We start from the raw sequence: 24,660 nt of genomic DNA on the forward strand, positions 1-24,660 counted from the left end.
TGCATCTGTCAGTCAATAAAGGACACTTGAGGCTCTGACCTGGATAGTCCAGGCAAGCCCTATCTCATCAGATCTCAGAAGCTAAGCAGGGTTGACCCTGGCAAGTACCTGGATGGGAGACCTCCAAGCTGAAGTAATACTTGGACCAGGACATAGAAGCAGGTGATATCAAATCACTTCTCTGAAATGTCCTAGCCCTAGTAGGGGTCACCAGAAGTCAACCATGACTTCCAGGCACACGCGCATGTGCGTGCACAAACACACGCAAACATCCCATAAGGACACTTTAGTAAATAGTAAAAAATATATAATATGAAGAACGTGGAAACTGATATAGAATTAAAGGGAAAATATGATCCGGAATTGAGGACAAATTATAGTAAATTGAAAAGTATGATTGTGCTTTTTAACAGTAATTATATTGAGACAATCAAACCCATTTACTTTCAATGATCCCCTGAAACATGCATTTAACCTTTCCCAACTAACACCAGCAGAACATGCTGCATGTGTAAGTGGAAGTTAGTGTAGTGTACCAGTTAGGACCTGACAGATAGACTTCAAATCCCTGTTCTGCTTGCTGGCTGAATTCAGATCAATCACATGCTCTCAGCCTAACAAGCAGCACTGGATCATAGTGAGAACAAAATGGAGAAGGTAGAGCAATGAATAGTGTCCTAAGCTTCTTAAAAGAAGGGCAAGATAAAATGTACCACAAAGACAGATGCAAGTGCCAATGAATTTTATGGGACATTTCAAAATAAAGAAGCTGAGTATTACAACTTTAAGAGTATGTAGCTTTGATTTGTGCCAACAGTACCTATATATCTGAACAATGTAACTAACAATTCTGCTAGAACCTTCATTTCAAATTGACTAAAATCCAAAAAACGGTGTTGCATTTATGATGCTGCCCAGCAATAGTCTCAGTGTTCTCTTGCTAGAGCGAGCGCTGTGCCAGTTTGCCACCATTTGGCATTAATTCTGTGGCTTGTTCTCAAGGAACAATTATGCTTGCAATTGATGGCACACACTACTCAACAATAGACCACTGTGAACTGCAATAACCTCACAGCCTTCACCCCCTGCTTAGTGATAATGTCTACCAATGAAAAAAATTAATCAGGCAAGTTGTGGGTTGCCTGCTTTCCTTTGACCTCACTTATCTAATCTTTTCATTCCTATAGAATTGTGGAGAGAGTATAAGGTATAATGGATGGCTTAAATGAGGCACTTCAAAAACTCGACACTTTCCAGTGTTATAGTTTTACACCCAGCTTCCTTCCAGGCCATTTTTAGATACAATGTAATCAACAGTTTTACTTTTTAAATAAGAAGTTGATGACATTGAAACAATTGCTTCTTGCAAGAATCTAACTCTTGATAATTAAAGGAAACTATAAAGAGTACTTGTAAGACATCAGACACAATTAGCTTTTCCAATATCCTGAGATCTTCTGCTATATATTGGCATCCCTTCCCCAATTTTGCTTGTTTGCTTCCGCAATCATTTGCTTTTTTCTATATAACAAAGTTTGAATTCAAGGTATAAACTTTGTTGGTCTCAAAAGTGCCACTGAATTCAAACTTTGTTCTACTGCTTCAGACCAACACGACTGCCCACCAGAGGTTGGTCCTAGACTATCTGCCACCCTCCACACACTGATAAACATGTGGGGGGCTGCCCAATTTGGAACCCCCAGAAGGTCGGTGTCCTAGGCAATCGCCTAGTTTGCCTCGTAGCAGGGGGCGGCCCTGTGCCCATCTGGATCTTTTTTTGATATAGCCCAAGAAAGAAGGCCGTAAAAAGTCTGATCTGTGCTCTTATCCATAGAGATTGATCTCTGGATGGGTGATTATAAGTTATGTCATCCTTCAGCAACTGTTGCAAAAACGCCTTTCCCTGAACTGTGCCACATTTTTCTATTCTGAAAGTTATTCACCGTTTATTTATTTATTTTAATTTATATTCCGCCCTATCCCTCAATGGGCTAAGGGCAGATTACAACAAATTTAAACAAGTAACAATGAACGATTAGAAACCAGCAATTAATTTAAACAATAAAACAACTAAAATTATTCCATTTCAGGTGGAAGACAATTAATCGGGCCATAATACAAACAACACTGGGACTGATGGTATCAGACATCACTGTTATGTATTGTGTCTCTTCCTTTTTCCTGAATCTCCTCCCAGAATACATATGTTGAACTAAATGCACTGCAGTAAGAAACTTACTCCAAATCTGGCAGCAAAGGTCTTGGCAAAGGAGCAAGACTTTACCTGAAAAAAGTGTCACAGATGTGTCACAGCTAATAGCCAAATTTTTACCAACTTCTGGAGCCACTGAAGTGGTGGCTAACTACTTAATACTTCTAAACAACTGTGTTGGACTTGATGCAGCAGATGCGGTGGAGGCAGAGAAGTTAAGAATGCTTTGCTGCCTTCACTGCCACTTCATTAGCCTTCAAGTGAGCTCTATAAAGTGCTCTCATTGCTTCATCATGAGTTCATCACCTGCACTGCTCTAGCTGTCTAAGCCCCCTTTTTACCATCCTTAGTTCATCCATATGCCAGGGAGCCAAGGCAATATGGGGGTGCAGAGGGCACAGGGGGAAAACTTGGTCAATGGCCTCCTGAAGGCCCAGATTCCAGGCATCTGTGAGCTCATCAAGAGAGCTGCCAGCAGAGCCAGACAAATCCTGCAGGGCATTCTGGAATCCAATTGGATCTCTATGAGTCTCTGTGAGTAAGCATAAATAAGCTCACTGCCCCTATAGGGGGAGGAGGCAAATTTTAAACTGACATTCACAAGGTAATGATCAGTCCATGGCATCAGTTTGCAAAGCACCACTGAATCCAGATCAGTTCCTGCACAAAAAAAATAAGATTCAGCATATGGCATGCTCTGTTCATGGGGACCAATATAACCTGGCAGAGTCCTAATGATGCCATGGCAGTAATGAAATCTAAGGAGGCAGCAGAGAAGGCAGCATCAGTGTAGATGCTGAAGTCCCCCAAAAGTATCTGTTCAGGGAAAATGCAAGGCCCACTCCGCTACCTCAGCAGGGAGTCAGCTGGTAAACTGGGTGGATAGTGATCCAGCAAGACTCTCACCTTCCCATGGAACTCCCTGCCAGGCTCACACATTCAGTGCTGTCAATATTTGGTGCAGGAAGCCATTTGAAGAAGAAAGTATCTTGGATGAGAATTGCCACCCCACCTGTCTTCCTGTTTACAGTTGATGAAGGACTGAGTATCCTGGGAGAGTCAGCTGAGTAAGAACCACCACTTCATCCTCATCCACCCAGATCTCAGTGAAGCATGCTAGATCAAAATTGCCTTTCCTAATAAATTATTTGAGGGAGGAAGTCTTATTCATAATTGATCTGACATTGCACAACATCAAGCTTAAAGAGGAGAGCAAAGAAGTCTGGGTATGCACATCATCACTCTTTGGGATGGGGAGGAGATTAGAAGGGGACCGAGTATGTCCATATCTCAATCTCCTCCTCAACCTAACAGTCTGCCCACCACCATACCTCCCACCTCCCAATCTTACAGGGATTCCCTGACTACTTAGACATGTTTCTCAGCTTACACTGGTTTCCTTCTCCACCTGTGGGAGGAGCAGATATATTGCTATACAGCAGATATATAGTCACCAAAAACAACAACAAAAACCCACACCACACCACAATCAACCAAACCCACAATAGTTCAAGCCAAGCAATGGACCTCCAGTCTACCCACCACTGTAGTTGATGCCCCCCTCGCATCACCAACCAGCTGTGATTTGCAAGAGCTGTTGCCTCTGCTGAGACAGAGCTGCAGCTTCTGACCTCCACCTGGCACTTTTCCTAATGTTCTGGCAAGGAAGTCCCAAGCAACCCCTCCCTGCTCTGGCCAGTTATCATTCAGGTAATTAGCTGTAATCACCAGCCAGCCGTGGTCTGCAGGAACTGTTGTCTCTGCTGAGACAGAGCTGCAGTTTCTGAGCTCTGCCTGGTGCTTTTTTCCTAAAATATTTGGCCAGCCTCGTCAACAAATCCAGAGGTTATCAACTCTGTCAATTATCCAGAAAAAGGGCCTGGCTTGGCCTTGTGCCACTAACAGTCCACCCCTCCCCCTCATCATGGGCTGACTTCACAGATCAAAACACTATTAAGGCAGTTCTATCTTACCTACGTTTTTATCAGCCTAGCTGCCTATTTTATGCAAGTTATTAGGGCACACTCTTAATTACAAAAGGGGAAAGAAAAAGAGAACTCTTTCTTCCAAGAATGAAGGCTTAAAGACAATTTTCTAATATGATCCACATGATCTGGCAATCTCATAATTTTATCTCTCAGTAAATTTTATTTCTATCTTTTAGTTGTTTGTCCTCTGGTTATCTATTAAGTTTAGGGAGTTCCTGGCAAACACTGTAACAGAAAATTTGCTTGTTAGGTCAATCTAATGTCTGGATTTGGACTCAGAGCAGTTTATTGAGCCTTATTAATTTATTTAGCTTGCTCTGGAATCTATTTGCTGTGGCTGAAGAAACGTACAATTGGAACAAATGCATTTTACTACCAGTTGCTAGCAAGAGATTTTTAAACATCAAATCACAATCTCATATACAGAAACATGACGAGATTCCCTAGTTATTTCCTAACCTAATTTGCTTTTCTGTGCTGAACAGTATGTTGCACCAGTATGCTTCAGAAATGAATGCTTGCAACTGCAAGCCTTTCCCACTTATTGGATCAGTTTAATGTGCCATGCTGGCAGAAGCTTTAGTCAAGGAAGCTGCAGCTGCCTTAGCGTAACATGGACAACAGCATTCAAACAGAGGAGCTTTTCATACTGCTATGGGCTTTATTGATAATTATCATTTTAGATTGCCCATGGAAACACATGGGAATTAGGTTTGCATCGCTGTAGCATGCTTGTTAACAAGGAGACAACAGTCGTCAGGTAATGTACATGCTCATAGTCCAAGCTGTACATAGAAAGCATTTATCATAGAAGAATCCCATCAACATAAACACACATAATATAAAAGGTCATTTAGATTCACTGTTACATCACCATCCCACAGTCTGTAAGACCTAAGAAGAGCTGAGAACTCTAAACATATGATCATTGTGGACCAAGAACTGCCCACAAAAGAAGACAGAACAGAGGCAAACATACACTGTTCCCACGTTTTGCTAGTTCAGCGAACTTTGACAAAGAGACATTTTTGGACTCAAGGATGCCAACATCATTATGAAGCACACAGTAGCTCCCTTGCCCTTTCTCTGAATCTGCTAGAAATCCAAAGTATCTTGTCACCAAGCCTTACTTACATATGGAATCATTTACATTGCATGTTAAATAGCTCTTCACTGCTGAGTCCCATAGGAGGGAACAGGAGGCCAAGAATTAAAGTGCTTGGCCTAGATTATTTATATAGCGTTAAAACAGCTCTATTTTAATTTATATACATTGAGAGGAAATATTCCAGCCTTTCTTTATGAATGTGATGTGCAGGCAAAGATAAGATACCTTAAATCTGCATTTACTGTTCGTAAAGATAACATTGTCTGCTATTTGGCCAACATGTTAAGAAAACTGTTGCACAAAACGGTTTCCCTTCAGTCTTTGAACACAATGAAAGGACATAAGAAAAGAAAAACCTTGACCTGTGGTTGGCCTTTTGTAAAAATGAACAGTAGAAAAAATTATAATTGTTATTAGGGTTGCCAAGTCCAATTCAAGAAATATCTGGGGACTTTGGGGGTGGAGCCAGGAGACTTTGGGGGTGGAGCCAGGAGACTTTGGAGGTGGAGCCAAGATCAAGGCTGTGACAAGCATAACAGAACTCCAAAGGGAGTTCTGACCATCACATTTAAAGGGACAGCACACCTTTTCAATTCCTTCCTTCTATAGGAAATAATGAAGGATGGGGGCACCTTCTTTTAGGGCTCATAGAATTGGACCCCCTGGTCCAATCTTTTTGAAACTTGGGGGGTATTTTGGGGAGAGGCACTAGATGCTCTACTGAAAATTTGGTGCCTCTACCCCAAAAATCAGCCCCCCCAGAGCCCCAGATACCCGTAGATCAATTCTCCATGATTTTCTATGGGAATAAATCTCTATAAAGAATAATAGAGCTCCCAGCAGACATTTCCCTCACCTCCCCCCGCTTTCTGACGACCCTGAAGTGAGGGGAGGGTCTCCAAACTGGGGGATCCCCTGCCCCCACCTGGGGATTGGCAACCCTAATTGTTATGTATTCATACTGTGCCAGCATACATGAATTTTTATGAATTAAGAGATTCAACCATATATTGTCTTGCTCTGGAGGTGTGTGAGCACTGGGGTTGGACAAGGGAGCTGGAAAAGGGAGGGAGAGATGGGGGGCAGCAACATGTAAGATGTGTTTGAGGCAGGCTAAAGCTGAAAATTAAGTGTAACATTCATTCTTCAGTTAAGGACAATCAAAAACACTTTTCTCCAGACCACACAGTGCGTTACTCAGAACATGAAGTGATGAAGAAGTGACCTCTTTTTTTTTTTTAATCCTCATCTTTGTGTGCCAGGCTCCAGTCTCCCATGGATATTCTACCTATCAGGCAAAAGGAATTCCTGTCATGCTGAAACTGGAATGCTAAATTCTACTTTTATACATAATGACAAGAGGAAGATGGCAGAAGTGAAACATTTTTGAAGTATTTTATTATAATCATCACATCTCTTTTATTCAGTATGCCAGCTGTGATGTGAAATATCCTTGGCCCTCAAAGTACAGGGTCTTTAATATCTATATTTCTTTGGGCAGCTTCACATAAGAAATTTTTAAAAGGTTTTCATTTGCATAAGCAGTAGAGAAGAATTGAAATTTCATGTGATGAATGCTGCAAAACTAAATAAAATACATTTAATGCTTTTAATAAAATACCTTTCTGTGTACCACTTTCAGTGCTTTACAATAGTCTATAAAATCAGACAGATTTTAATAACAGAAAAGTATGAGGAAACAGCAAAACACTAAAAAAAAAAGGAAATGGCATTTGCGTCTCTCCCTGACTACCTGATTTTGTATAGATTTAAATGATAATCTTTAGCATATTTGTTGGGAGTAATTATCATTGAACTCAGTAGCAAGTTTTCTCGGAGTAAACAGAGACAGTCAAGCTGAAAATCACAATAATTAAGACAGATATTTCTCTGTTCTGTCAAGTTTATTGCATGCTTTGTAAAGTCTTTTGCTGCTGGCTGCTACATTGGGTTTGGCTAGTGCCAAACCCAATGGCTCACATGCAGCAGTTTTTGGTCACTTTGTTGGCAAAATGGCTGGAGGTATGAATGATGAAAAGGGTACCTGGCAGCTGTAGCAGCTGGGAGGCTTGAGAGACAATATATTAGATTAGGGTCAGGAGGTTTCTGCAGGGCTGGTTGTGAGAGGTGCCAGGGGCTGGCAATACCAGAAGTGCTTTCATCCAGTCATCACGAGGATATTGGTGCAGCGGTACAGTGTGAGGTGTATAGATCAATGCAAGATTGACTTATTCCAGGCAATTGTATTAACAGCCTTTTATACTGCCTTCTGCATCAGCAAGTGTTTGGTCACTTTTAGATGGGACATGTCATGTACAGCTCTGCAGCAGGCTGATCTCTTGGTGTTGCCATAGATAAGGTAATTTTGAGGATCCATAGGTCCAAAATGGACCAAGCTTTCAAGGGAGATCATGTGGTCCTGCATATCACTGGGAATCCACAGCTTTACCCAGTGGTAGAGGAAGGGATGAAGTTGGGTCATTCCCCTCAAGCCTGTATGCAACGCTGGGGCCTGCAAGAGATGTTATGGAGCTAGCTCCTACACTCTCTCCACCAGCTTTTGAGATAGGGCAGTCATCCTGATATTTTTTTGGGTGGTATTTTTGTATTTTTTGTTTGTGTGTTCATGCGTGCACCTGGAAGTCATGTTGATCTCTGGTGACTGACTCTTACTGGGGGGCCTGGAGGATATTCAGGGAGGTGGCTAAATAAACCTGCTCCTGTCTTTCGACTGGGTATTTCAAGGACAGTCTTCCATCCAAGTACTAACCACAGTCAACCTTGCTTTGCATCAAAAATCTGATTAGATCAGGCTTGCCTGGGCTATCCAGGTTAGGGCATTATCCTGATGTTCTTGATTTCCATGTGGTTGAGAATCACCTGATGTTGATGACAGGACTGGCTTTGACCTGGGGGATTCTCAAGGACTTAAAGAGAATTAAAGATCGTTGCCCTGGGACTACTTTGGTGTGGTCGGAGTTTTTGCTGAGAAGAGTGGACGGGTGCCTCCAAACCAGCCTGCACTGGGCTGGTGAGGGCCAAGGTTAACAAGGTTGTTTGCATGTCAGTCTTGGATGGAGATGGAGCTTGTATACCGCATGATTCCTTAAAACATGATGTGCTGCACTTGTATAGGGATGATGGTGTACATCTCCCTATTAAGCCTATTTAGCTGATCTGCATTTAGGCCAGTATGACCTTATAACCAGCAGGCTGGGTAAGGGGTGTCAACCTAGGCTAAATCTCTTGTATGGCAGGGATTGGTTGGGCTGATCATGATAGGCAGGGATGGTTGCAAGCACCCTGAGACATCTGTCCAGAACTGGACATTGCTGCTGTGCAGTGAGGTGCAACTGGGAAGGAGCTGCCCTAGATGCTGAGGAACATATCTCCAAACCTGGTAGAGGCTGTGCGGCAAATCAGGTAAGGGACTGGGCACCTCGCAGCACATTGTGCACAGGCAGGTAAGCAGAACTAGCTGAGGATGTTGGCTGTGCTTGGTGTCAGGTTGGGCCTGCCTGGTCCACCCATTTAAATATGCTAGCATACTTAAATATGATTCAGATCGGTTGATTAATAAAATTAATTAAATCCCAAGCTGTTGAATCATAGAGTCGGAAACGACTGGTGCTTGCACAGGGGACCTTTACTTTCCCAAGCAAATAACTTGGCCTAAAGTAAAATACAAATTTTAAAAATATTGCTAAGTTCCTCCCTGTTAATATTTGTTTTAACTTGACTTGGAAACAAAGGCCGAACTAGACAAGATGGTGACATCCCCCATCATGCACCACTGTAGATGATGGGGAGGATCCAAGTTTTAAAACAAAAGTGGTAAATGCGATTGATGCGGAATACATTCTCCTTTCCATAACTTCCCTTTCTCAACACCTTTCACAAAGTACTATTTGCCTAGCTGAGGTCACTTCCAAAACTGGAGCTCACTGCAAATATAAGTGCATCATGGAGAAAACGTACAAAGAGATAAGGTAGGGTTACTAGGGGGAGGGCAGTCTGCATTTTGCATTTGCATATGTCCTTTGGGTGTAAAAGAACCCAATCCTTCCTTCTCACATGACTAGCAAATCCATATTTAAACATGAAAACAGCCTGCATTCCTCAGCACAGTAAGGAAGGCAGGAAAGTGACAGAAAATTCTTTGGGGTGGTGTCTAGCTTTGGGAAACCACTGCAGCTCAGTATGTGAGCACAGAATCTTTAGTACTGTAAAACTGACATAGATTTAGGGGTGCCAGGCTACTTGCCCCTGTGCTCTGGGCTCCTGCTGCTGTTTGATGGAGCAGCAGGAGAATAAATCAAGGGGAAATGGGTATTGTGCAACACTATGGCATCACTTCTGGTTGTATACTTCAGTGATGTCACATCATTGCACAACGTTCTAGGAACTTCTAGTCTCTATGGTAAAAATACTGTGATGTTATTTCTAGATATGTTAAGAGAAACTGAGGTCCTGGCACTGTGTTATGTTGGTTTGCAAAATCTTCGCCCACCTCCCCAATGCTCCTGGGGGTTGCCAACACTGAGACAGATCAAGTGTGAGTTTTGTTATGCACTCATATTTAGAAAGATGTAAAGCATATTGCAAAGTCTCTAATTGTTAAAACTACATACCAAATACTTCATTGTCTTCTGAAGTTTGCTCGGTTAACCTCACTGGTTTGGGACTTGCTTTATTTTCCACTTCTTCCACTTGTGCTTCAGCATTCTGAAATGATACATTGCGCAAATCATTGAAGAAAGTATCTGCAAGAAGTGCTTGTTCATTAGCAAATATATCAGTTCAGGCAATGCTTAATTTCTACAGTGACCAAAGTCAGGAAATCACCTTTTGGCTCTTCATGCTAGATATGCAGTGTAGGAAAAAATGTGCACATATTCATACTATTTCTTCACCTGTGCTTGTGTGAGCTTGGCTCTAAAAACTGATGCTTTAACTTGATGCTAAGTTAAAGGGTTCCTAGCTCATACATAAACACTGACTCTAAAGAAGCAACGAGAAAACAGAGTTATGGATGGAGTAATGAGTAGAACAACCTCTCTACTTATGTTCTCATTCATACTGTGAAAACAGACAGGGCCGGCCCTGCCACTAGGCAAACTAGGTGATTGCCTAGGGTGCCAATCTTCTGGGGGTACCGATTGGGCACCCCTCATGTGGTTATCAGTGCGGGGGGGGCACCAGAGGTTAGCCTTACCTAGGGTCTCAGGTAGTCTAGGTCCTGGAAACAGACACAAAAAGTACTGGACAATATTAGGATCCAGTGTGGCCCATGAAGAAGTATATGAGATATGAAAAATTGGTTTAAAACCTAACTGTTTTGCCATGCCTGTAATCTCTACCTCAGCCTTCCACAACTTCTGATGTAGTAAGATAAATGCAAACTTGCAACCATATTTGGTGTCCCCTTTACGAAATCTTCTGTTTTCTGCTTAAGACTGAAAACAAATGTGGGATTATTAAGAACTGGTGACGAGATTGAAGAAGAGATTGGATTTTCACTCCACCCCTCACCAACTGAAGGAGTCTCAGAGCGGCTTAAAATCTCCTTTCCCTTCTCCTCCCCACAACAGACACCCTGTGAGGTAGGTAGGGCTAAGAAAGCTCCCCAAGAACTGCTCTTGAGCAGAACAACTCTAAGAGTTATGACTGACTCAGGGTCACTCCAGCAGTTGCATGTGGAGGAATGGGGAATCAAACCCAGTTTTTCCAGATAAGAGTCCACGGACTTAACCACTACACCAAACTGGTTCTCAAAGGACAAAGATAGAATGAATCATATTGGCATCTGCTATATGATTCTGAGGACAGACAGCTGGAAGGAAATGGTGAAACAGGGAAGATCAGAGATCCTAATAGTGAGTGATTCCTAGGGATCTAGAATTCCTGTACTATACTTGTACAGTGCTCCCCTACTCTGGATGCTTTTATACAATGTACAGAATTCCTCATGCATCTGTATGTAAGACTTTCACTGACTCATCTACCCACTTCTGCACAGCAAATGTCTATCTCCTTTTTGCAATTTCAGCCCATCCTTTCTTGGAAAACCTCATAGGATGTATATGGCTCTCTCCTTCACCATCTTAGCCTCACAATTGCCCTGTGAGAAAGCCAGTTTGAGGAGAGTGACTAGGTTAAGGTCACATACTGAAGATGCACTCCTAAGCAAGTCTACTCATAAGTAAGCCCCATATTATCTAATTGGCCTTACTCCCATGAAAGTGCACCTAGGATTGACTTTTCTGGCTGCCTGAGGATTTGAATCCATACCTCTTTGGTTCTCAGATGCATACCATTGACCACTGGCTCTTCTGTACAATGCCATGCTTGTTTGCTTTCTCCATCCTTTAGTTTTGTGTTAAACAGGATAAAGTAATGATAGTTGGTTATAAAAGACACATGTGGGGGTGGTCTTAAACTCACGCACTCTCCTCAACCCCAGGCAAATGCTGAGGTACTTCCAAAGCACATGAATAGGGAGATTGTTCTGTGGACACATGGTAAGAATGCCCTACTGAAGTATAACAGAAAATTATGTTCTTTGTCTAGTGAGGAACAAAAGCATTTTCTATTAGAAAGAAGGAATGGTAAACCTAGCTCTAATCCTATTGTTTGATTCTCATTCTGAGTGTCCCAAAATGCCCTTCAATCCATAGCGCATAATGTAAAGTAAAGAGAGAGAATATTCCTTTCAGACTCAGAAAGCTGGAGAGATTCATAACCCTCTTATTGTGTATATTAATGCAAAGTCCACAGAAATCAATGCTATGGTACCTTTATTTCCATTGAAGTTTTGTTAGCACATTTTTATTCTGCTGCAAAATATCACTGGGTTAATGTCAAATTACATATATAAATTAGTTGCAACATTGCCTACTCTATGAAATCCCCCTATTACAGTGATTTAATGTCTAAGAAGCTTTTCTTATTTTACAATTGTAGAAAGAAAGCAGGTGATTTTATGAACTAAACATGCATTTTGTTTTGTTAATTTAAGTGGCACACTAATGATGTAGTTCCTATGACAGGACAGAAGTTCCATTTGTTTGTAGAAGAGAAGGCAGCAATTTCCACTGATTCCTCCCTTCTACTGCAGACCCCTGTTTTGCACATTATGCTGTCCCTGAGGGTCCTCCAGGAAGAATATTTAGTAGGGATCACTGGGCTCCAGCAGGAGAGGAAAGTGAGAAAGCCCTGCTTTGCTAAATCCACAGACAGATGAACACAAGCCAACAAATGAAAGCAGGGGCTAGAACTGTAGTCCAAGGAATGGTCCAAGGCAGCATGCTTACAATGGAACAGGATTGCAGTGATTATTCTATCACCCTGCTTTTACTGCATTGTTCTCTATCTTTGCAATTCTGTTTACTACACTGTTTATAGTATACTTTGTCTTAGGCACTTACTGTTCATAATGTCCTTTAATTCTGTACCACAGCAATGTTAATTTGATGACTTATGCTTAAGGTTTGCCAACTGAGCCAGTTTGGTGTATTGGTTAAGTGCAAGGACTCTTATCTGGGAGAACTAGGTTTGATTCCTCACTCTTCCACATACAACCCCTGGAGTGATTTTGGGTCAGTCATAACTCTCTCAGATGTGATCTGCTCAAGGGCAGTTCTCGGGAATCCCTCTCACCACCCCCCACACACACTTCACAGGGTTTCTGTTGTGGGGAGAGGAAGGGGAAGGAGATTGTAAACTGATCTGATACTCCTTCAAGTAGTGAAGGATGGGTATAAATCCAATTTCTTCTTCTGAACTCCAGACCACAGACATCAGTTCCTTGCACTTCACTTTCAGTATTGTTTACAGTATATTTTGTCTTAGTTTGTTTTGCACACTGTTCTCATATGCTGTCTAATTGCACTGTTTTATATCCTGTAATCCACCTAAAGTCCCAGCAAAAACATGGGCTATAAATAAACAAGTAAATAAACAAATTTAATATTAATGGTATTAAATTAGGTATTGGGCAGATCTGATGGGATTTTCTAAACTTGTTTGTCAAGTGCCATGGCATTTCTGAAGTGTTTCTGCAACTTGTTTTTTTAGTTTTTAATCAATTCTTATCTTATAGCACCTTTACATATTCAAGTTTTGTTGGAAGTACAAGCATTTTGAAGCGCTGTAATTTGTAGAAGTTCCAAATAACATTTTGCATAGAAATTCACAGTCACATGTGCAATGGGTTGGATCTGATATTTCTATCAGTGGAGTGAGTTCACAAAATTTCTTCCTCCCCTCCATATCTCGAGAAAATCAACTGGTAGAGTAGTAAACAGCGGGGGGGGGGGGAATGCAGCAGGAATCTCCTTCCTTCATGGACAATAGGCTCCATGAACTTGAGTTTCGCTACATAAGAGTGAGGGCAATTTCTGTCAAATCCACCCCATGTTTCATATTGTTTTAAAGGGTATGAAGCAGCTTTTTGCATGATATAAGAATTTTCCTGCCACAGAGAAGGCTACAAAATACTTCTGTAAACTTTTGCCATTCACTGAATCACTGACCCAATTCATTGTGTGTGGTACGTTTATTGTATACCTGTATTCATTAAGGATAGGCATGGCATACCAAAATGGTGATTCGTATTGGTTCATAGTTCTTGTGATTGTCTGAACCAGAGGTTCATTTCATGTTTTTTTTTCCTGGTTGCTTGAACCAGTTTGTGGTTCATTTGGTTTGGGAGATGTAAAACTCACTGAGAGGCTCTCCTCCACTTGCCCTCCAAGTTTGGCAAAGATTGGATTTAGAATGTCCAAGTTATAGCCCATTAAAGCAGGTCCCCCCAGAAAAGCTCAGCTTCAGCGCTCACCAAGAACTATTCTCTCTTTGTGCCGCAGAACGGGAGCTCCATGATTGGCTGCCAATCAAGCTATGGACAACTGCTATGGGTGTTTTTAGGGCTCTCAGAAGTCCACCTCTAGCATTGCCTAGATTGTATCGGCACCAGGCTGTCTGGAAAAACAAACCAAAAATGAAGCAAATAAACTGCGAAGGAAAATACCCAGTTCATTTTCCAGGTTGGGCGAGATGTGATCAAATGAACCAGTTTGGAACAAATCATGAATCAGCCCATTTTGAGCACAAATCATGATTCATTGTTTAGTTTGTGCCCATGCCTAGTATTCATAACTGTTTATGATGATGTACTATTACAACACCAAAGTTCACTTTCATTTACAAATATTTTGTTTGTTCTGAATTTCACCAGCCTCATTTTTAGTGGCTGTCCATTACTGACAAGCATATTCATTGCATATCAAATTCTAGACCATATTGTATATTTTATTCTGTATTTAAATAACTCAAAGATCAGGTCCTGCATGATATTTCTCCTAGGAAAACAAGCTATGTTTCTGTTCCAATTCTGCCTGTTGCCAAATATGTCCTAGCCAGTGACAGTTGACATTGTTGGGAAAAAGAAAGCTGCCATGTGAAAACATGCAGGGAGAGATGGTCCTTTAAATATGTGGGACTGTAAAGGTGGCCATCAGTGGCTTTAAAGGTGACCACCAATGCTGTGAATAATACCAGGAAACCAGTATATGTATCCTATGAGCTAGCCCCAGATAGCAAACAAGCTGCTACATTTTGTAGAGTTTCTTACAGTAATCCAGCCTTGAGATTATTGAAGCATAAATCAGCATGACCAGATCAGGTGTCTTCCAACAGGAAACCAGCTAACTAGATGTAGCTGAAAAACAACATTTTTCACTGTCATGGAACCTGTTTCCCAAACAGGAGTCTAAGATCAAGAAAGATTCCTATGCTCTTAACAGAGTCTTTCAGCAAAAGCAGGCCACCATTGATGCAATCCTATCTAAAGCAGCATCCCTTTCAGACAGCAATGCCTGTCTTATCTGGATACAGCTCTAGTTATTTGTCCTCAGCCACATGACCACCACATTCGTAATATTTAGCTGGGTGTCATGTTAGGCTATTAATATTTAAGCTGTTGTGTGATTCACTGGAGTCAATAAAAATGTTGCAGAATGGCTGCTAACAGATGGACAGCTCAGGGAAGCATCAAGCTGACCCAGAAGTGAGCTGCCTGGAAAAGGAATGCCCAGGAGTGTCCTGATGGCCCACAGAAAAGGGACAGGCCGTGGGCACCCTGTGAAGCATCTAGAGCGCTTACGCACCCTGTCCACAGCTCCCCGGGTACTTTCCGGGCACATCCCAGCTGTCCAGTTAGCTGGGGAGGTGCCTCTGAGGTGCCTCAGCTAAAAGTGGTGCCTTTTTGAGTGGGCTCCAAGTAAGTCAGGGATGGCTTGGGGGCAAGACGGGAATGGCAGGCAGATGTGTGTGTATAAATGTACTTGGGGCACTCGCCTTCCGTTCCTGGGGCGTCCATCTGTAAGCAATCAATATTTCTTATTCTCAAGAGGATAGGTAGCTGCTGTTTTTCTGATTAATGACAAGTTGTGTAGTCCTGGCTCACATATAACATGGCAGAAATCTAATATTGCCTTGGCGAAATAGTTTCACTTTATAGTTGACAATGTCTATTTTCTCACTCTGTCTATTGTCTCACACAGTGTCTTCATAGCACTTCTCTTTGCCTCCAGCTTGTTCCATTTTCATACAATTTTACTGCATTTTCAAAGAAGTCATTTTTATATATAAAGAGACGTTTCAAAGGTCAGCAAGATATGAATCTTTAGTTTTAAATTAACATTTATTTTTTGTAATACAGGGCATATTGCTGGATATTTAAATTGTTAATCCAATATTCTTTCTTTTAAAATACATCCCAACAGGGCTTTTTTTTTGTAGCAGTAACTGCTTTGCATTTTAGGCCACACATCTCTGATGTAGCCAATCCTCCAAGAGCTTACAGGGCTCTTAGTACAGAGCCTACTGTAAACTCCAGAAGGATTGACTACATCAGGGTTGTGTGGCCTAATATGCAAAGGAGTTTCTGCTAGAAAAAAGTCCTGCATCCCAATATTTGAATAAGGCTGCATTCATATTATCTAAAGATGTGTAAGTCAAATGGTTGTGCTAGCACTCTTAGCACCTTACGTCACAATGGTTTTGTGCCTCACCTCAACAGTTTTAACATTCTTTTAATATAGGATAGCCACGCTTGGTAAAAATGTGTGACAATATTCCAGAGTTCCCATCAGTTTATCTGCCTAGAAAAGAAGTACACCTCAGTTGGCAGAGATATCTTGCTTAGGTAATATCAATCATCAGCTCAGCTCCCAGTCCCTCTTTGCTGTTGTCTCAACAACTCCTCAGTTAAGCCAATTTTACAGTTAGTACACTGGTGTGGTTATGGTTTCTTGAAACACTATTCTGCATGGTCAGGGATTCACCCCCTTGGGACGTAGGCATGGTTTGTCAAGGTTGGAAAGATAGCATGATAACAAAATACACTAGTACTGCCGGGCTCTAAGGACATGGCATCATTTAAGGGAATAAGACTTCTACCTCACACACACTGGTTTTGTCTAAAAGCCAGATGGCAAGCTTGGATTGAAATTGTCTAGTTTTTCAATGAACTCCAGAATAAAAAGTATTATTCTTTCCATGAATTATTGGTTTCTTGAGGGGTTTCTGGTTTCAGTGGCACCTGTGGTCTTTCTTGAACTACAGAAGTCTCTGACAAGAACTTTCCTTTTATTGATTCTCAGATGCTATAGTGCTCACTTAGGCTTACTTCGACATATGCTAGATTTCAGGACAAAAAGGCTTGAAGTGGAAGATAAAATTACTTTCAAACTACAAAGATAAGAAGTTGCCTCACTTTTATTTATTTATTTTTTAAAAAAGCTTTCTAGTATCAAATAATCTCCCTTTAATCTCTGGGATATTTCTCATATGACAGATTGACATGATATAACAGCAACATGGGCATCTACATGGCAAATGAGGTTCAACATGGCCAAGTTCAAGGTAATGCACATTGGGGCCAAAAATCCTAGCTATAAATACAAGTTGATAGGGTGTGAACTGGAGGAGACTGACCAAGAGAGAGATCTTTGGGTTGTGGTAGATAACTCACTGAAAATGTCAAGATAGTATGCGACTGCAATAAAAAAGGTCAACACTATACTGGGAATTATTAGGAAGGGAATTGAAAACGAACAGCCAGTATCATAATGCCCCTGTATAAATTGATGGTGCGGCCTCATTTGGAGTACTGTGTACAATTCTGGTCACACCTCAAAAAAGATATAGCATTGGAAAAAGTCCATAAAAGTGCAACTAGAATGATTAAAGGGTTGGGACACTTTCACTTTCCTTCTGAAGAAAGGATAAAGTGCCTGGGGCTCTTTAGCTTGGAGAAACGTCGACTGAGGGGTGACATGATAGAGGTTTACAAGATTATGCATGGGATAGAGAAGGTAGAGAAAGAAGTACTTTTCTCCCTTTCTCACAATACAAGAACTTGTGGGCACTCAATAAAATTGCTGAGCAGTTGGGTTAGAACGGATAAAAAGAAGTACTTCTTTATCCAAAAAGTGAATAACACATGGAATTCACTGCCACAGGAGGTGGTGGTGGCTACAAGCATAGCAAGTTTCAAGATGGGATTGGATAAACATATGGAGCAGAGATCCATCAGTGGCTATTAGCCACAATGTTTTGTTGGAACTCTCTGGGGCAAGTGATGCTCTGTATTCTTGGTGCTTGGGATGGGCAACAGTGGGAGTGCTTCTAGTGTCCTGGCCCCACTGATGGACCTCCTGATGACACCTGGGTTTTTTGGCCACTGTGTGACATAGAGTGTTGGACTGGATGGGCCATTGGCCTGATCCAACGTGGCTTCTCTTATGTTCTTAATGTTCTAGATCTCATCTAGAATAACTGATATGGTGAGCCTATGGATGTAGTAGGATCCAAGATGCTTTATGCACCATGTTAAAAGTCATAGACCACTGATGTGCCACTGCAATGAAAAATCAAAATAAAGTGTGGACACGTTATAATGGTAGACACAGAACCACATATCTTTAGACAGAAGGTAGCTGTAGCCACCTCAATAATTTAATTTGTAAATTACAAGAAAACGCAACTGAGCTGTGCGTCTTTTAGAATATTTATTACTAGATAAAGACAAGAGTTGCACATGAAGGGAATCTAATGCAGTGACACTTTCCAAAGCTCCATATGGAAAATTTCTTCATACTTTTAGGGCCAAATCACACTTCATGCTGGAGTTCCATGAGTGAAATTCCAGATGTCTTATTTGGGATTAGAAAGCAGTTGCAGATGGGATAATACAGATTAGGGCCACAGCACTGGAGAAGAGGTGTTTAAATCCCCTCCTTCCACCTCTTCAGGCCCTTTGCTTAATTGAAAGTGATTTGCTAGGAGATTTAAGACTATGCAAGGAAAGAAGTAGCAAGTCTTTAGTGCCTGTTTCCCAACATACATCCAGCCATAAATTGGGCTGACTGTGTGTATGTTTTTCAATAGCATCATTCTTCTTTTGTTATCTACCAATTTTCTAGGGAGTTCCAACACTGAAAAGTAGTTTCAAGTGGAAAGCTGTATTGGTCTGCAGCAGAACAAGACAAATTGATTGCTTTCAAGTGGGAAGCCACAAGACTTGGGAGGGCAATCTCATCCTTCCACACTGGTTTGCTCAGCGAGCACTTGCCAGCCAGCCTGACTACAGTGTTGCTGCCTCTCCATGTCTAGCTAATGAGGCAGCTGCCACTGTGACAGCAGGATGTAGCAATGCTTTCATGGAGTTAGGAGGTAGTGGTGGCTCCTGCTCTTCCTTGCCTGCCCACCTGCAATGTTGGTGGCAGAAGCTCTCATTTCTTCTTGCCTGGCTGGTCATCTACTCACTGGTTGGTGGGGTGGTGTCTCCTGCTTCTCCTCAGTTACCCAGCTCATGTGGCAATGCCTCCAGCTTCCCCTCCTCCCCTTCTGTTTACCTATCCCTCAACCAGCTGGTAGCAGCTCCATGTCCTATTTTCTCCTCCACTTACTTCCAATCCCAGGAAGTGTTGTTGTATGTTGTCTGCTTTTGCAATGTCCCTCCTCATGATTGGGGAGGGGGGGTTAAACCCCTCCCTTTTTAGTTATCTACCTACCTGGAAGTCTGATTGAGTGTTAGTATAGATCATTGCTTACAGCTTTCCTTCAATAGTGTTCTAACTATCAAGAGTCTTATCAGAGATACATACACATCCTGAAATATGAATGGACAAGAAGAAAAATTCCTCAATAGAAGATAGCTTTAAGGAATGCAAGACAGTTTTGCTTCAGCTCTGAAATTTGAATCCTATCTTACCATAGACCTGAGGCCATAAACCTGTACATTCCAGAGACAAGAATGTTTGAAATGCTGCAAGATATAAACACCCACTCAGAGTTTCTTTAAGATCTTCTTTACAGGTCAAACCAATAACATCTAAAATGCTTCATCCAGATATTCACTAAGAAGCTTATAGTACAGAATAACACAAACTTCTCAGTTACGATGGTTTGACACTTCAGATTTCCAGAGTTGTGTGTATGTGTATCATAATTACAAGAGAACATTTCACATCACTAAAAACAAAACAAAATCCAAACTACAGTATTCAATAGTTTAATTATTTAGCTTCATTTAATAATTCTGCTTTGGTCACATCATGAGAAGACAAGACTCACTAGAAAAGACAATAATGCTAGGAAAAATGGAAGGCAACAGGAAAAAAGGAGGAGCCAACATGAGATGGACTGACTCAATGAAGGAAGCCATGGACCTCAGTTTGCAAGGCCTGAGCAAGGCTGTTAATGATAGGACTTTTTGTAGGCATAGCATACCCATACACCATAAATCTGCATTCACAAAAGATTGATAGATTATTACCCACAGAGGGTTTGTTTCAAGGTTGTTTCTTGAATGGCTGAATTGCTCTTGGAAAAGGGTATTGACTCAATACCCAGCTGCCTTTTGCCCTAATACTTCAATGAAAACACTTTAATGAATCAAAATTAAAATTGAGTTGAATTAAAATATTTTCTTTTTTAAAAAAAAAGACTACTGACAAATGAAATGAATTGAGATTTCCTCATCAGGATGAGTGCAGAATAATTGATTTGGAGAAATGAAGGGCTGAAAAGGCTAAAAGCAAAGAGGGCACATATGTATAAGAGGTCAGGTCTGCTTGCTATAAATTGTGCTAGCTTTGAATGGATCCTGCTTATTCACTTAGAAATAGGGAAAAGGGCATAGGGAGGTATTTTAAATTTAATATCACTCTGAACCCTTTTGACATTTTAAAAATTAAAGTATGGGCATTAGTGTACAATTTGCTGTGATCCCTGAAGCTGTGATAATTTTCTGATCGAATGTTTAGTAGCAATGGTGTAGTGGAATTATTTTTGGAGGTGTACCCACTTTCCTACAGTCATAATTGGATTTCATGAAAAAAAATTCCCACCTACATTCATCCAGAGATGCAGAGTGGAATAAGGATAATATCTGTGTTACAGGAAATACAGACAAGTCAAAGTCAGCCATATCTACTGTCTAAATTCTCTGATGGGTTAAGGCAAAATTAACTGTCCGGAAAAGAGTAAGCTTAACTTCCAGTGCTATCACTGAAGCTTCAAAACACACTCTGGTGTTTAGCCATGTGCTGAACTGTAGCCTACCAGGTTGTCATCTGTCCATCAATCTTTACAGCAAGGAAAGACTTACCTGATGAACCATATCCCTCTTTTTCACTTGCTATTGTTATACTTGTTGGTGGCAATGAATCCGCTGATGAGATTTTGGGTGGCTGAAGAGGTCCTTCCTCCTTCCCACATTACACCTCTCTAGCAAGCTACTGTCTCTGCATTGCGAATACAGAGATCTGATAATCATTTAATTCCAGAGGTAGTGGGTCAAAGATCCTAAAAATGGAGACTGGAGAATATAGATATCATCTGTGTTCTGTGAGGTCATGATGGGATACGGTTCCCAGCCTTCTGCTGGAAGCAAGGGTCCCCTTGATTTGGGTCCTCTAACCCATCGGCACAGAATTGGCCAGCAGTGGAGCCCCACCCCTGAGCTCCACCCTAACCCAACAAGCCTGGCACGATAACATCATCCAGAAGTGATGTAATCACGCTGGGCACATTGCACAGGGATGCTCTAGTATTTTGGTAAAAAATTTCTATGGTGTCATAGTGATTCTATGGTCACTTCCAGGTGACATCATCACTTCGTGAGCACAATGACGGTCCTCCCACCAGCAGTCAGGTAGGACCTAGCAACCCTATGACTGGAACATTCTAAACTGCATATATAGAAATATTCATAATATTCTTACAGCACGCACAGAAAACTAATTTAGGAAACCTGATGAAATCTTATAGAATAAAATTCTCTATGCAGTAGAGCCTTATAACTGACTGGAATAAAAAAACCCGCAGCATATTAAAATACTTGTAGAGAAAGAACATGTTTAAAGGAGTAGATTACTTAAAGGCATCAATTACAAGTGCTTGATAGTTAATCAAAGAGAATACATAAGAGACTTCTCTGACACCAAGAATAAACACAAAGCTGCCTGTTGATAACTGGACCCCATAAAAGGAAAACTAATGAACAGAAAATATTTTACTAGCTGGATATTGGTTTTTTAAAAAAGCACTTTTGTTTCTTAATGTGAAAAAATTTCAAACACCAACATAAATGGAACCTCATTATCAAACATTTGTAAAGCCAAAGTGTATCTCTAATTGCTGCAATAAAGCATGGATACAACAGCCAAATACAACAGCCAGAGCTGGGCTACCACCAGGAGACAGCTCTCTACTGTCTTATTGCATGAAAGCATCATCATTTGTTTGGGGTGTTTGTCCTTCTGCGCCTTAGCTAAACTACAATATTCCTAAGGCAAAATGACTGTGAGACCAATTCAAAGCACTCTAGTAATAAAGAGTACAAAGATTTTGAGACTGAGCTGGTAGACATACCTGAGTGCCTAAGCATGGAAAGAGATAATACATAAATTCTATTATTATGATTTAAAGACAATATTTCACACTGCTAGCCAGATTTAATAAACTCTAAGACCACTGCACAATTATTTTGGAATAAATGAAGTTATTTAAACACTTGACCAATTTTTCCACCAGTAGATAACAAGCCTTGGTGCCTTTACCTTCCCATTGCAGCCCAAATATCTACACACACACACACACAAACACACAATTCTGAGGCAGGAAAAGGGAATCAGTAGAAATTGTCAATTTAGACTGGGTCCCAGCCCTCTTCCTTCTAAACAACTGATGCCATGTTACACATTTCAATTGTGCATTTTGATTGTTCCTTTGGCTGCTTTTCATCAGTTGATAAACTAAGCTGTTATCTGCTACATCAATGTGATTCCTAACAAGGAGAAAATTGATTATTTTTGAATTCACTTCAGAATTAGTAAAGAAACTCTACTCTGTTTTGCAAACTGTGTGCAAAAACAATATTTACATCTCTACCTTTCTTATCCCAATCCGGACTGTTAGTGATATCCATTTCCATTCTAAATTTCTTTCTTTGAATATTAACATTTACTGTATATTGTATACTGAACCGGTTTCTAAAATTATAAAGAATGCTATTTCAATTATCCCTCTCTCTTTCTTTCTTTCTTTCTTTCTTGAAAAAAAAACTACTTTAGTTTTAAGATGATTTATTTTCCTTAATACAATTTTTAATTATCTCTGCAGACCAAGTCTTGTCTTAGAGCAGTGTCATCTTGTCTTAGAGCAGCGTAAAGCAGAACTGAAATGTTACAATGGGCCAAATGGGGTAGATGGCAAAGCTCATTAAAGCAAGTCGAGAGATCATTCATATATAGGTTGAACAGAAAGGAGCCAAAAGGCAGACCTGCCTAACCATTTTATCAAGGTTAAATGGCTCAGTAAGCTCACTGCCATAGCCACAGTGGACCTGAGCTCTAAAGTCCACATGAGTCATAGCAGCCTTTTATCAATTATGGTGTGTTGCAGCTTTTCCCAGAGTCTTGTTCTCGGATGGTATCAAAAGCCCCTTTCAGATCAATAACTCCTACATAAAGGCTACTGATGGGCATTTGAGGGTGGTTCAGAGGCATCCCGAATTGGGCTGGCTCAAAAAGAGCTGTCCCGAAGCCTCCACATGCTTCCCAGTGAAGTGTCTGCATCTCGCCTGCCAGGCAACCAGGCGTCTCCAGATGCAGAGGCACCTTAGAAGCTGGACTGCTCTTTCTTTCCCCAACAAGCTAAGCACTCATGCACTCCTGACAGTTTTTAAGGGGGGGAAAGGCAAAAGCGACTTGTGGCAGCTTCGCACTTTCACACAGTCAAGTCTCCTCACATCCGCTTTGCCGCTTCCAGATGGCAAGGAGGCAACTGGCAGTCTACTCAAAGATTTGCTACCACTTTGAAAGTGGTAGCTTTTTGAGCTACCACTTTGAAAGTGGTAGCTTTTTGAGCTGCTTTGAGGAGCCTGGAGGATGGGGTGAGTACAGGATAGGGATGGATGGCAGACGTTGCCATCTGGAGGAAATTTTGGGGACCATTTCAGAGGCGTTTTTTGAGTCGGCCCAATGTGCTGGTCTGTTAGCACCGAAAGAGTGCCATTTGGGAAATTGGTGTACTTTGTCAGATGATACAAAATTAGACAATGGTCCAAGGCTGAATTAAACCTATATGCTCCTTGCCCAGAATATCACCATGTTCAAACCAATCAGATAAGGTATCTAGCAAATACGAAGAGTATAATTTGCCCAAGCAAGGTAATAAATGATAGGATGACAGCAGCTTGAGTTCAAACACTGATCCTTCTTGAAGAAAAGAACTGTTCTTGTACACCTTCAAAATTTTGTGATGACCACAGACATGTTTAATTGCAAAAACAGCAGAACTAGGATGACTGCTCACCAAGATGGATTTGATTTGGATAATTTGTTTGGAATAAGGTCTGTTTTAAGGGGCTTCCCTGAGCAGAGACAGTGAACCAAGCCTTCAACATGAGAAGGGGTCACCTTGGACCTGCCAGGAAGAGGGTCATAGGGTTCAAGTACTTGTTTTTCTTTATCACGAAAATTGTCAGTGCAGATACTTTAAAACTACAGACAAAGCTAAGAGGATTTTTTCCTTGTTTGTTTTTTGTCACAGCCTTATAGATAGGAAAGAGTGAAAATATGTTATATGGAAATAGTTGTATAGGCTGCTTACATGGTTACAGCAATTTGTTATGATTTTTCATGTTTTATATTTTCATATTAATGATTTGTCCTTAATAAGTATTAAAATTTATATTTTTCTTTCCCCTCTTACCCATTTTTCTTATTCTGTACCTTTATCTTAAATATTAAAAATATTTTTAAAGTAGGATTAACTAA

The 24,660-nt window shown here is 41.0% G+C and overlaps 1 protein-coding gene across 3 annotated transcripts in view; it reads right to left on the reverse strand.

Moving 5' to 3' along the window:
* The window catches only part of MBP (myelin basic protein), a 194,150-nt gene that overhangs the window by 110,411 nt on the left and 59,079 nt on the right, over window positions 1-24,660 (reverse strand). For all 3 annotated transcript variants that reach the window (XM_060244092.1, XM_060244091.1, XM_060244094.1), the window contains exon 3: window positions 9,940-10,033. In XM_060244092.1, the coding sequence (XP_060100075.1) occupies window positions 9,940-10,033 (94 nt within the window). The remainder of the gene's footprint in view (window positions 1-9,939; window positions 10,034-24,660) is intronic.

Source organism: Heteronotia binoei, chromosome 7 (genome assembly GCF_032191835.1).
Source record: "Heteronotia binoei isolate CCM8104 ecotype False Entrance Well chromosome 7, APGP_CSIRO_Hbin_v1, whole genome shotgun sequence".
NCBI classification, from domain to species: Eukaryota; Metazoa; Chordata; class Lepidosauria; order Squamata; family Gekkonidae; genus Heteronotia; species Heteronotia binoei.